The sequence below is a fragment of the Phaeoacremonium minimum genome, assembly GCF_000392275.1.
Source record: "Phaeoacremonium minimum UCRPA7 unplaced genomic scaffold PA7_03_scaffold_155, whole genome shotgun sequence".
In the NCBI taxonomy this organism is placed as follows: Eukaryota; Fungi; Ascomycota; class Sordariomycetes; order Togniniales; family Togniniaceae; genus Phaeoacremonium; species Phaeoacremonium minimum.
Window position 1 is genome coordinate 129844 of NW_006921062.1, and position 13550 is coordinate 143393.

Here is a 13550-nt window from a genome sequence, read left to right on the forward strand (position 1 = left end):
GTGCAACCATAAGCTGGTCAGCACCCAAGGTAGAGTGAGAATGGAGCTTTTCTACAGTGCGATACCATAATAATTGGCAAAATGGATACCAAAAAAATAACAAACAATTTCAACTCAATCAATTTACTTGTCTCATTTGTGACTTGCCACTGGTGACCTTCCATCATTCCTTAACCGGTGCATCGTGATTTCTCTATCGTTCTCAGTAATTTGATCACAGGACTAACAGTCATCAAACCACACCGCCGAAGTCGGGTGGGGTTTGCTGGCAAATGCAGAGCAAAATGTTCTGCTCGGGTGGTCGGTGTGATTCACTCACTCACAATCGACCACGGCATTCAGCCAAACACCGACCGGGGCCAAGAGGGTATCCGGCCGCTAGTCCCGGAAGCAGGAAGAAGAAAAAAAATGTCAGCAAGCCCAAGGCGGGTACGAGTCTATGACTCGGCCTTTTCGCAGGTAAGAGGTACCTGGGTACCTTTGGCGATCCCGCGCTCCCTTCGCTTACCCCAGTGCGTCCAGTCCTGATTAGAAAGCTACACGACAATTACTCAAATCCCAAGCACTCGGAATGCTGGTCTGTGCTGACACGTCGCATCTGGACCAATCACCGGGCCCCGCTGTCCTTGGAGTTTCGTGCTCAGCCAGCCCGATTATTAACAGTCGAGAACCTTTGCTAGGCCTCGACAAAGAGCCCCGGCAGCTACAATGGGTCCCGGCCGAGGTTGGGCTTGTTACCATTTGCGCACATCGAGTCAATAGAGTTTCATTATTGGGGGTCGAGAACACCGCCCACAACGGAGTCCACGATCAATAACTTTTTCAGCTTGACACGGGCACGGCGATGAGATTGATTCAATAGAGGCTGTTGTGGAAATTTGAGACCTCAGCGGACCCTGGGCTGGGCATCCGTGTGTGCCTTCGGCCGAGAGACACAAAATAGGACACGATGCGATGCAGGGCAGTCTTCAAGGTTCACGACAAGTATCAGCACGGCGGCATGAATTATCTCAAATAATTCAGAAGGTACCGTCCGACACGGGGCGGTGCTGTTGGCATGGCCGGCGGAATAGACGAGGCCCACATTAGTTTTAATGAAAGCTGACATAATGTTGCTTTGGTCAGCGGTGTAAGAACGCAGGGACTTGGTGCGTAGACTTCCGCCGTGTTCTCGGCATCTCGGTCTCCCGCAGAAAATGTGCTGGTGCGCGTGCGCGTATGAGTCGTGGCACCTTTGTCACTGATGGTGGGGCAGGCTATCAAACTTCCTGATGAGATAAGATCATTCATTATCTGGATGGTACCTATGTACGGTAGGAGTGGGATTAGATCCCATGGGCATCCGTTCAAAGGTGCACAGCATGACACTTAGTAGTAGAACCGTGGTAGTATGTGTGCACCTCTAGACTCACTGACACCATCTTGCGACATCTCCGCCCATCAGACGATAAGACCAGGTGCACTCGAGCGGTGGGTGATCGACGGACGGTGTCTGGGACTTTGTGCATCTCCGAGACACAGAGGCACATAAGAGACATTCGGGATACCTATCAGATCAGATAGGAAGGCAGCAAAGGTTGCCAGGCTGACTCAAGCGGGTGACTCCCGTCTGGTACGCATCTGCTCGCCGGGCTCTCTGCGGGTTTCATTCAATGCATTGCATTTGAGAAACACGTCCAACGAGTTTCCCGCCGGACCCGATCAAGGCTGCGATCGGCCGTGGGTGAAGGGGCTACGGGGAGAGGATAGGGTAGGCTTCTGCCTCCGCCCCTGCGTCGGGCACCCGCAGTCTTGAGGGGCTCGGTGCTCGCTCGTGCATATGGCGGCATGAAGCGGACAAGACGCTTCAGAGTCACTGCCTGGCCAATCATGCATCGTGCAGCCAGCGTGAAATCCTTCAAGTTGCGGTGAGGCTTATGGGGGATCCTGCCAGATACTTAAGATCGGGCGTCAATCTCTGCTGAGGCTTGGTTTCGTATATGTTGAGGCCAACAGAACGCAACGTCACGTTTTACTACTTGACACAGCTTGGCTAGCAGAGACTGTGGATGCTGCATGATCAGTCTGCGTATATCCTCGTGGTAAGTGATCGTACGGCTCCTGTTTGGGGCTCGTAGATACGACGACAATTCATCAAAAGATCATTCCGCTTTCCCTCCGCTTCCTTCGGGTCATTCTGGGTACTCAACAGGGTCGGGTATACCCAAGCTCGGTCTCATCATCGTGGTGCCGAGTTATGAAAGGCCGAGGAGGTCAAGTGACATACACAGTAGAGCCCGCTAGCCGCCGTGAGTGTCGTGGGGGGTGGGGTAAAAGGATGCCTGGCCTGCTTGTTACAGCTCGTAGAGTCTGCCTTTCTAGGACTTCCAGACGAGCCTGACAAGGCAGTACAATTATTCCCATGGGCCGCGTCGAAAATCCTAGGCTTCCTTCCTAACCTTTGGATAGAATGATTAGGGACCCTGCCCGAGAGGGAAATGAGCCTAGCAAGAGGGCGGGGATAATGTCAAAGGTATCATGCATTTGGATGAGGCCTGGTCTGATATTATGAACCATTGACCCCACTAGGAGGAAATCGGAGCTACGGAAGGTCCTCAACAAGACTTATCGGTACTTTGGGATGTCTCTTCATCGATAGCAACGGTCCGGGATGATCGGGCAACCGGCAACGATGACCGGCGTAAGGAACGATTCGGCCTCATGATCTTCCTTAGACCCTCAACAAGGCGATGTCGGAGGGTGCTCTTAAAGAGCTTAGAGCTGCCGATTTTCGCACACGAAAAGGACCATTGGATTGACAGGCTTTCTTTGGGTCATATTACAGTGCCGAGATGAGTGAAGCCGTACATTGATGTTATCTTCTTAAACGGAGCAAAATTGTAGCTGTAGTTAGTAAGGGACTACCACCTTCGCTGTGTTACGAGACTCTTTCGCCTTTCACTCTCATCCAAATTTAGCCATGGCTATCAAAGCAACGGTAAAGCATAGATGAATACCTAAATTACCGTATATTCAACCAAGGAATAGAAATATTGCCCTATGAATGTATTGTGAAAGAAGGTACCCTATCCCGGGCGGGATCCTTTCGCAACTCGAGACACTCCGTGTGGCTGCCGCGTGCTATACACCCCGGCCCCACCAAATCTCCGGAGACCTTATGTCATCGCCGTAGCTACGTCTGAATTTTTGGGTCCATCTCCAACCTTTCTGCACAACGCAACGCAACACATCGTGATGCTACTCTTTTCTTGAAGCAGCACTCTACCCCGAGGAACAATGCATCCTGCAGCTCGAGCCTCTCGACAGGTGCGGCCGACTTTCATCTGCCGAAGCTGCCTCTCAGCAGCGCGCCAGTTCTCGAGCTCCTCTCGCCGCGCAGCTCCTCCACCACCACCCTCCTCCGGGTTCGCCGCACTGCCATCCCGCCGACTGATTTCCGTCTCCGGCCCCGATGCGCCCAAGTTCTTGCAGGGTATCATAACATCGAGCATACTTTCCGCCGACGGCCAACCTCGAGACACCGGGTTCTACACTGCCTTTCTTAACGCGACAGGCCGTGTGCTCTACGATGTCTTCATATACCCGGACACCATCTTGAATGGGGGAAAGACGGCTGCTGGCGAGAGCTTTTTGATCGAGGTCGATTCAAATGAAGCGCAGAGGCTGGCGGCGCACATCAAGCGGTACAAGCTCCGGGCGAAGTTTAACGTGCGGCTCCTGGACAAGGAGGAGTTCACCGTGTGGCAAGCTTGGGATGATGGCGGCAAGTCAGGACTGGAAGCTGCGGCTCAGGTCTCGAAGGATTCAGGCATCCAGATGAAAGACACAAGAGCCCCAGCTCTGGGATACCGGCTCATCAGAGCGGGTACCGATCTACCACCACTAGACCTGGACAATGTCAACGAGGAAGCATATCAAGTCCGAAGATATCTGAATGGTGTACCGGAAGGCCAGGAGGAGATCCCGCGAGAGCATTCTTTGCCTTTAGACAGCAATATTGATCTTATGGGGGGCATCGACTTTAGAAAGGGGTGTTACGTGGGTCAGGAGCTCACGATCCGGACAAAGCATCGGGGCGTGGTCCGCAAGAGGATATTGCCGTGCATCCTCTACACGCCAGACAAGGCGATGCCAGACCATCTGGCGTACCACCCTTCTATCGAGACTTCAAGTGGGCTAGAAGACCTCGATGCTGCGATGATCCCCTCAGATACCAGCATCGGCCGCTTCGAGAAACGAGGAAGAAGTGCAGGGAAATGGCTCAAGGGCGTAGGTAATGTTGGCCTCGCTCTCTGTAGGCTGGAGATAATGACAGATGTCGTGCTGCCGGGAGAAACAGCGGCAGCGGCATACAACCCGGAAGATGAGTTCATCATGCAGCACAAACTCGGAGAGGATCGCGAAGACCTTTCGGTCAAGATCAAAGCCTTTGTGCCAGATTGGCTAAGGCAAGGACTTGACGCACCACAATAGCTCTCACCAAAGAGCAAAGCATAAGCTCGAATACTACGTTGAGAAATAAACATCTACAATCTACAAACAACTCACCGACCAGAATCCTGAGAATTGTAACATATCATCATAGTCACGAAGTAGCATAGCATTCACTCAAAGTCTAAAATCACTTACACAAAGGACAAGCTCTGGGCTTGCCGAGTGGAGAGGGGGAGTCCGAGAATGCCTTAAACGTTGACACAGCGTCAGTTCTATTCGTAATATTGGGTATCATAAAGTCTCGTGTAAGAGAGAAGTTCTAAGAAACTACCTTTGGCGCCTCTGCCGGCTCCACCTCTCTACGTTTCCGCTCCTGACGTGCAGCTTCAGCCGCTTTCAATCTTTCCATCGTGGTTTTCCAGTTAGGCTTGGGTACGGCTGCTGGGGCCGCGGCGCCGTTCTGGTCGGTAGGTATTAGGGGATCCGCTCGTGGGTTTTGTGGTGGTGGTGGAGGAACACTTTCTGAAGCTTTGGGTGATGGTTCAGCGGTCTTAGTAGCATCTGATTGTTGAGGTACAACCGGAAGACCATTTTTGCGTGCCTTCTTCTCGGCCTTCTTTCGAGCCTTCTCTTCGAGGCGCCTTTCAAGTTCACGGATCTTATCGTCCAGATTTTCTTCCTTCTGCTTCTCTCTATCTTTCTCGCGGGCCTCTGCCTCTGCTAGTTGTCGCTTGCGTTCTTCCATGTAGGCTCGACCCTTCGCAGCAGATGCCACTCTCTCACGCTCAAGCTCTGCCTGGCGCGCGATATCGTCTTCTTTCATGCGCTTTGCCCCGCGCTCTGCCTCCTCAAGCTCATCCTTCAGGCGCCGCCTCTTCGCTGACAGGGCTTCGGTCTGGAGTTTACGCTGCGCCGCCGCGGCGCGGGATTTCTGATATGTCGCTCGCGCGTCCTCGTCTATTAGGACGTCGCGCGCGAGGCCGTAGCGCTCCCATACGTCTTTGGAAAAGGATTCGCGCGCCTTGTCGGGATGCGCGTGCATGGATGCCTTTCGCCATGCTCGCTGGATCACAGACTGCTCTGTGACTGTCTTGTCTTCCAGCCCGAGAAGTTCGTATAGGTCGACATTGTCGGCAGCGAAAGCCTTTGCGGCCACGAGGAGTTCCTGCTTGTCCTTCTCCATCTTCGTTGAGCGCGGCTAGGAAAAGCAGGGAATGCGCGTGTATGGCTGTCGTACCCGATGCAACTGACCCTCGAGTGGCAAGGCAGAGAGCGCTCGTGAGACTGCGCAGACGTCGTTTAATCAGCGTTCAAAGCCCCCCTCTCGAGTTTGATTTAGGTTACGGGATTTAAATCAAAGGGTTCCGGACAGAGAGCGCTGTTGCGCAATCGCAGGTTTGTCGATGAAAGGTAGAAGAGGTGCAAGTGGGTGAAGAATAAATGTTTTTGGAGGTCCAGTTTGATGTATCAGCAATCTTAGCGCAATGGACGCAGGCGGGTGCTGGTTGGCGCCACACCAAATCCCAAGCACTTTATTTTCTACCCAGGGGTAATAACTTGAACATAACATAACATTCATCTATGGACTATTTTCACAATAACAGGCGGCTCGGTAAAAAACAACCTTTCATGAAGTTATTTCGTCTTTGGAAGCTACAGTCTTACATTCATATCGTTAAGTCATCAATAAGTTGCTGCAAGTCTTTGCACCAGGTATTGTCCGCTGTTGATGCCATCGTACTTCTTCTCGGTTTCGGTTGCAAATGTGCCAGGAATCGCCTCGATATGGCTCTTAAAGTTGGGGTTGCAGAAATAACTGTTCTCGAACGTGAGTATCATTTTGTAGAGACAACTCAATCCGCAAAAGGGAGCAGAGGGAAACTTACGCGATGCTATATCTCGCCGGGTATACATCGGAGTCCTTATGAGGTGGCTCAACAACACGGTGGATAGTGCTCTTGATAGTATCATTGCTCCATCTAGCCAGGAGGTCACCAGCGTTGACCACGCATGTGTTCTCAATGGGAGTGGCATCGACAAACTTGCCGTTGGGGCTCTTCACCTGGAGGCCGCCTGCGGAGTCCTGGAATAGGAGTGTGATGGAGCCATAGTCTGAATGCTCACCAGCGCGCACTTGGCCCGGGTTTATTTTAAATATCTCCTTATTCACCGCCGGATAGTGCAGCAATCGAAGCGTGTTATCGCCAACATCGACGAAGTCGTCGAAGAATCCGGCGTCTAGGTTCATGCCAACGGCAATGGCACGCATAACCTCTACATGGAGGGCCTTGCACTGATCGTGGAAGTCCAGCATTGTTGACTTGAACCCGACCATTTCACCTTCCTCCGGTGGCCATTGGTTTGGGTGATCTGGCTCACCCTCACGACCAATTTCGAAGCTCTCCTTGATATCTGGGTTGCCCTCCTTGAGCTTCGCGACGTCGGCGAGATCCTTGAGCTGCGTCACCTTCTCCCGTCCGGGAGCTGAGTATCCTCTGTTGGCTTCAGGCGTGGTCCAGCCATGCGCCAACTTGGTCTCTAGTGGCAACCTGAATAGCTTGGCTGATGTGTCGAAGACATGCTTCCGCGTCTCGGGTGTGACCGGGATGTTCTTCAGATAGATGAAGCCGGCAGTCTGAAATCCACGGAGGATAGCATCTGCAGTCTCCTTTTTCTGCGCCTCGTCTCCTTCAAGGAATTTGGAGAAGTCAATGAGCTGTATGTGATATTTAGTACCCTGCTCTAACCTCATACTCAAGCTTCATGTGCACATACTGGGATCAAGAGCCCCTGATCCTCAACCGCTGCCTTCTCCATGTTGGAAGTTGTGTGGTCACGATTTGGAGATCCAAAAGCGTACTTGGTGTGAAGACAGAAGTGAGCCGCACTCAACCTAATGCTCAGCCTAGCTTCAAGTGAACAAAGAGTGGGAGCGTAGCTCGAATCCACAACTTAGGGGGAAGATCGTATTTATGGGGTAGGGTTGGTTCTGTGGAATCGCGCGCTTCCGAAGAAGTCTTCGAGAGACGTACGATGCTGTTGAGATCGGAGGCACCTGCCTCTCTCGGTAGAAGTTTGGATTGGCCACTTGATCCCGACAACCTATCAGTCAGTCTTGGTTGTAATACCTCGCTGGACGATAAGACACCCTATGAGTGATAGCGATTAGAGATGCAAGCGATTAGACGTAAGATAGAGTGATAACAGCTTGATAAGTGCGGGGTTGGCGGGCCCAGCCTAGATAGACTTTAAGCGCAATGATGGAGCTGGCCGAATAGCTTCCTCTAACAGCTCTAAAAGGGGGTCGGCTGAGGAAGAACAACCCTCTTCACATTCTTTTTCAGACCGCATATGACACTCTGTTCTTGGCGTCACTCCTTTCGACTTACGATATACATAAAACTTCCCCGTCATAAGCTCGGCCTGTACGACGCAAAGCCCCTGTGTCAGGAGCTACATCATGGCAAAGATCGTGGACATCCACACTCACATGTATCCTCCGTCTTATGTGAGGATACTAGAGTCAAGAAACGAAATTCCCTTGGTCCGCAGTTATCCGAGCTCTCCAGATCCACGGCTTATTCTTCTGTCGGCTGAGGTCCCGTCTCTAGACGAGGATGTTGCCTCGACCAAGCCTCCGGGGCGGCCGCTCACGAAACATTACTCTTCGCTAGACCAGAAGATACATTTCATGGACACACATAAGATTGATATTTCTGTGATATCATTAGCAAATCCCTGGTTGGACTTCCTGGCATCATCTGAATCGGGCAAAATTGCAGAGTCGGTCAATGAGGAGTTCTCGTCTATGTGTGCGCAACATCCAGGTCGCTTGTTTTTCTTCGGTACTTTACCCCTGACTGCGTCCTTGGAGACCATACAGGATTCCATAAAACATCTTCAGACGCTCAAATATTGCAGAGGTATTATCCTTGGCACATCAGGGCTAGGAAAAGGTCTCGATGATCCTGCCCTACTTCCCATTTTTGAGGCTCTTGGAGCTGCCGGGCTGATCATTTTCCTTCATCCTCATTACGGTCTGCCCAATGATGTCTGGGGGCCAAGAGCAAGTGCTGAGTATGGCCATGTCCTCCCTCTCGCTCTCGGATTTCCCATGGAGACTACAATAGCCGTTACGAGAATGTACTTGGCCGGCGTCTTTGACAGTGTGCCATCCCTAAGGATGATTCTTGCTCACAGCGGAGGTACTCTACCATTCCTGGCAGGTCGTATTGAAAGCTGCGTGCTTCACGATGGGCATCTGGTCAGGGAAGGAAAGGTTGGGCCGAAGAGGAGAACCGTGTGGGACGTCCTCAAGGAGCAGGTATACCTGGATGCCGTCATCTACTCGGAGGTCGGCCTCAAGGCGGCCATCGATGCCAGTGGAGCAGACCGACTCATGTTCGGGACAGATCACCCATTCTTCCCGCCACTTACAAGTGACGAGCAAGGGGAGTGGGAGAGCGTTGGTATGAACGCCGAAGCTGTGAATAAGGCTCTTGGTGAGGGAAGCAAAGAGGCTCTCGCAGTCATGGGCAGCAACGCTGTAAGTGTGCTACGATTACACGAGGATTCGTAGGAAAACGTTTAAGCCGCTCTTGCTACATGTAAATAGAGGCACGGGGTCGTGGTAAAGATATAGAATTTTATCATAATGCTGATCCCACGTCCAAGGGCAATACTATCGGTTCACATGCACACATGTTGGCTTAATGGGAAAGACGCACCCAAGGAGCCGGGACGGGATCGCCAATCTTTAAAACACATGTTCTATCGCCTGAAACGTGCTAGAGCTTCGATATTGCTGGGTCTCGAGTATTGACATCACAGCGCCATGGTGGGGTTATCACCCCTGCCCGGCACCCATTCGCCACCTGGCTCAAGCTATAATCTAGGCCTCCAGCCTACCTAGGTACTACCTAGGTATATCATCCCTACAGCCTCACCATCACCTTGTCTGTTCTCTCGATGGGGGCGCAAGATGAAGAAGACACTCTTGCTGTGCTTCATCCATGGCTTCAAGGGGGGTGAGGAGACGTTTGGGAACAATTATGCCTTCACAGAACATCTCCGCAAGCTCGTGCAACAAGAGCTGCCCAAGATCGATACCCAAGTCATAATATACCCCAAGTACGAGACTCGAGGGGATCTAGGAGACTGCGTCGGAAGATTCAGAGACTGGTTAGCTGTGACAATCCACACGTCGCTATGTAATTTAAGACTAACATGCTTGCACCAGGCTGCTCGAGAAGGTGATCGACCTCGAAGTCGCCAACGGCACACCGTCGCCCACGATCGATCCCTCCGTCCGGGTGATCCTGATCGGGCACTCCATGGGCGGCATCGTGGCCGCCGAGACGGCCATCGCATTGACGTCCGATAAGCCCATACCCGCCGGCGACACACCGACCGCCGACGCTCCGGACTCGCCCTCCTTCAACAGCCTCATGTTCCCGTACATCCAGGGCGTGCTGGCCTTCGACACGCCGTACCTGGGCATCTCGCCGGGCGTCGTCGCCCACGGCGCCGAGGGCCACTACACCACCGCGAGCGAGACTCTCACGCAGCTGAGCGGCCTGGCGGGCATGTTCTGGGGCGGCAGCAAGGCGGCGACCGAGACGGCCGCCAAGGACAAGGACAGCGGCAGGACGACCAAGCCCGTGGCCGCGCTCCCGGCACCGGAGGCCAACGCCGGCAGTCCGAAGCCATGGGAGCGGTGGGGCAAGATTGCCATGTATGCTGGTGCTGCGGGTGCTGTTGCGGCTGGGGGAGCGGCGGCGTATCTGAAACGGGACCAGCTCACAGAAGGATGGACCTGGGTGTATTCACACCTCGAGTTCGTCGGCGTGTTGGCCAAGGGTGAGGAGCTACGAAAGCGAGTGGCTTACATGGGGCGCCTGGACAAAGAACTCGGGGTTGGTTTCGCTAACCTGTACACACGACTGGGTAAGGCGGCCTCGTCGAAGCAGGTCAGCATGGTCGGTACCGTACTTGGGAGCCAGAGGACGTTCTGCAACCTGCCGTCCAAGCAGATCGTTGGTGTGTGGAAGGAGGCCATCAACGATGCTGCAACCGACGAGACTTGGGCACATATGTGTGAGTATTTCCAGATTGCGAGTCTTGCTTGCCAGGTGAGACTGACCAAGGTACCTAGCAATGTTTGAGCCGAAAGAGAATCCGGCGTACGAGAAGCTTGCCAATGATGCGAAACAGCTTATTACGGCATGGACGAAGAACGACTGGTACGAGAGTGCCACTAAGGAGGCGATTGAATAAAGCAACATTATTGATATACGACTTTTGATCCGTCGTCCTCTATCATCCTCATGACGAGTACGGTTCCGCCTATTAGATATTTCCCTCTATAGCGCCGTCCTCTATACCTAGTCCTTTAGCTTTTAGCAACACCAATGATACCTAATTATGCTAATTCAGATTTGAGTCCTTGATATCTCCATATGGCCCCAGGGTTTTAAAGAACGAAGTAGAGTCTCGACTGTATGCTTGTACGTGCAATCTAGAACAAGCTCTTACTCAGTCTTCTGGCTGCGCATAACCTTCTTTCGCTGTTTGCGCATGTGATTGTACAATATAGGGCTCCCAGGGATGTAAGCAACAGCAATCGCCACGAGACCAATGGCAATCAGGTCGTCGCCTTGCTCGCGGGCCTTCAGGAACGCAAAGTACATCATGGCCAGCTCGCTAGAGATGCCGATAGGGTAGAGGATGTAGAAGCCGCTGTAGCGCATCCAGAAGATCGGGTAGGGCTGGTAGTCGGCTAGTGTGAGCGCGAAGAAGAGGTAGCGGACGACCTCGGTCGTGCTCCAGGCGAGCAGCATCGACGAGTACCACGGGCTGTAGGCGACGGTCGGATAGAAGTAGGTGGCTACCCATACAATGCCGAAGCGGCTACCAACCTGCATCGCGGTTGTGAACAAGGGGGCGCGCACAATGCCTGGGAGATGAAGTTAGTCATTGAATGCACCTATCATGTTTGTATAGCAGAGCACCTACCCAGTAGAGAGTGAAGAATCTCCATCGCAGCCAGTGTTTGCGTCCATTTGGTGAACTCGAGCGTCACACTCGGAACGAGCGTATAGGCGCCTAAGCCGCGCAGGGCATACACGCCGACTACTCTCCCCCAGACGACAGACCACAGAAGTGCAGACACAGCATTGTAAAAGATGAGGTAGTATCTCTTCCAAGCAGGCATTGGCTTGGACACCTTCGGCGCCGGGGCCTTCGCGGTAGCAGCGTCAGCCATATTGTATAGGCTTGGTTTGGTGTTGTGCTACGCTCGTAGGGGATGAGACACCGTGTTCCTCGACCACAATTGACGAGCAGTGCGCTGGAAAGATGCACTTTATACTTGTCAAGGGAGATGAATGGAGCCTCTCCCTGTCGGTGACAATGAGTGGGAAGGAGTGTGTGCAGAGTAAGCTGCAGGCGGCGCTCTGATATGGACAAAGGGCAAAGATGGAATTTCTCTTCTGGCGAGGAAGCTCGCTCTAAATCGGACTGGTTGGGCTATCGACTTGTTGAGAGCCCGCCCACGGGCGGTTCTCGGAGTTTCCAGAGGGCCGTCCCGACTTCCCGCCAGCTCCAGCTCCAGTGGGGACGGCAACGGTGTCCCGGCCCAACCTTAATGGCCTTGGCGCATCGTGGCAGTGCACGCATTGTACCTGACTTGGTCAGCCCTACGACTGACAAGGCCAGATAGAGATCAGATCTTCCCGAGAGACGAATTGGATGTGTGTGTGGATGGCCCTGTGTGAGGGTGCAGTAGCAAAAAGCCTGTTCATGGATGGTGGTCGTATCAATAATCGAAAATATCAAGAAAGATGAGGTGAAACTGTCAATCCAGGCAGCTGTTACGGTGTAGACTGTACATGGTCTCGCAGAAGAAAGACACAATTAAGGATCATAAGCTTGTGGGAAATGATCTTAATCCAGAGACCAAGTCAATTCATAAGACCAGATATCATCATGTACTTGTAGACGGAGAGAGAACATGTCCGCCGTTGCTTTTGCGTTTATTCAGGATATCAATCTCATAAGTAACAACTGACTAACAGCCATACTCCAAATCAAGACCGCTTTTCCTTTGTCATGATTATGCATTTCCCTAAGTAGTTTCCGATTCCGTTCATATGCTTGTCGTAGTAACATGACTGAACCAGCCAGCAACATTCATTAAAATAAATGCAAATTGATAATTTTTGCACAGTCTGAAGAAGAGCGAAAATCTCAAGTGAGGAGAGAGCTAGATCAAGTACAGCTTTCTGCGGGGTGGTTTATGTCCATGTCAGCCTGGCTCTTCACTCCTTCTTATTGAAGACACCGTTGAGCATGTCGCTAAACGAACGTCCGCCGAACAGGAACTGGTCCGTGTGACGGCCACATGTAGTGTAGACGTTGACGGTTGGTGAGCGAGGCTTCTTGTGAGAATGGCTTCCGGTGGATGAATTAGTGGCTGTCGAGCTCGACGAGCTCTGACGGTGATGAGGTGGCATAGTTGTGTAGCTCGGCGGTGAGTACGCCTAATTCAATCAAGGTCAGCATTCTAGCAATTATGGGGCTGTTTTGGAGCATTAATGACTTACAGCGTCGTAAGGTGACGTAGGAGACTGAGCGTCTGTGCCGTTGGACCCGGCGATGTAAAGAGGAGCCGGGGGAGGTGCTCGAGAAGAAGAGCCCATTATATCAGATGGTGGCTTTGTTGTGTTGGTGGTAGTTGCTTGCTCAGCGAGTTATGTCCGGGTCCTCAGTAAGACTGAGTGAGGTCGAAAGCAATTGTGTAATTGTCGTAGTGGCGTTTATTTGCAGTGTTTGTTGTCGTCCGGGGGCCTCAAGCTCGCTCCGGATGTTTCAGAGACTGGAAGTATGCTTCACTGAAGCAATCACGAGAAGGCCCTCCAGGGATCCAGATAGGCACGCCTGGTGCAATGGGGAGTTTAGGATGTAGGGTATCAACGAGTACAGAGGTATCACGAGAGGAGGAGAGAGGGACTCAGACCGCTTGCACCACCTCGCCGAGGCTCTCTTCTTATAATTCACAGACACACACAGGCGGGCCTCGACTTGGGCCACCAGAGACAGTCAATGTCAATCAATAC

General features: G+C 52.5%; 5 protein-coding genes across 5 annotated transcripts; 2 read left to right on the top strand and 3 right to left on the bottom strand.

Moving 5' to 3' along the window:
* Positions 1-3276: 3276 nt before the first annotated feature.
* Positions 3277-4473, top strand: UCRPA7_2253 (putative folate-binding protein; the record flags this gene model as incomplete). The annotated part of the gene is made up of 1 exon (XM_007914838.1): positions 3277-4473. One exon carries the CDS (start codon positions 3277-3279, stop codon positions 4471-4473), a length of 1197 nt encoding a protein of 398 aa, XP_007913029.1.
* Positions 4474-4753: 280 nt separating this feature from the next.
* On the bottom strand, positions 4754-5617 carry UCRPA7_2254 (hypothetical protein; the record flags this gene model as incomplete). Its single annotated transcript, XM_007914826.1, has 1 exon — positions 4754-5617. One exon carries the CDS (start codon positions 5615-5617, stop codon positions 4754-4756), a length of 864 nt encoding a protein of 287 aa, XP_007913017.1.
* Positions 5618-6117: 500 nt separating this feature from the next.
* On the bottom strand, positions 6118-7251 carry UCRPA7_2255 (putative thymine dioxygenase protein; the record flags this gene model as incomplete). Its single annotated transcript, XM_007914806.1, has 4 exons — positions 6118-6250; positions 6321-6517; positions 6569-7150; positions 7210-7251. The coding sequence occupies 4 exons, from the start codon at positions 7249-7251 to the stop codon at positions 6118-6120; spliced, it is 954 nt and encodes a 317-aa protein (XP_007912997.1).
* A 1366-nt stretch (positions 7252-8617) lies between these two features.
* UCRPA7_2256 (hypothetical protein) lies at positions 8618-10710 on the top strand (the record flags this gene model as incomplete). The annotated part of the gene is made up of 4 exons (XM_007914824.1): positions 8618-8980; positions 9458-9615; positions 9674-10530; positions 10589-10710. 4 exons carry the CDS (start codon positions 8618-8620, stop codon positions 10708-10710), a joined length of 1500 nt encoding a protein of 499 aa, XP_007913015.1.
* Positions 10711-10964: 254 nt separating this feature from the next.
* Positions 10965-11698, bottom strand: UCRPA7_2257 (putative protein tyrosine phosphatase protein; the record flags this gene model as incomplete). The annotated part of the gene is made up of 2 exons (XM_007914840.1): positions 10965-11389; positions 11449-11698. The coding sequence occupies 2 exons, from the start codon at positions 11696-11698 to the stop codon at positions 10965-10967; spliced, it is 675 nt and encodes a 224-aa protein (XP_007913031.1).
* Between the last annotated feature and the right edge of the window lie 1852 nt (positions 11699-13550).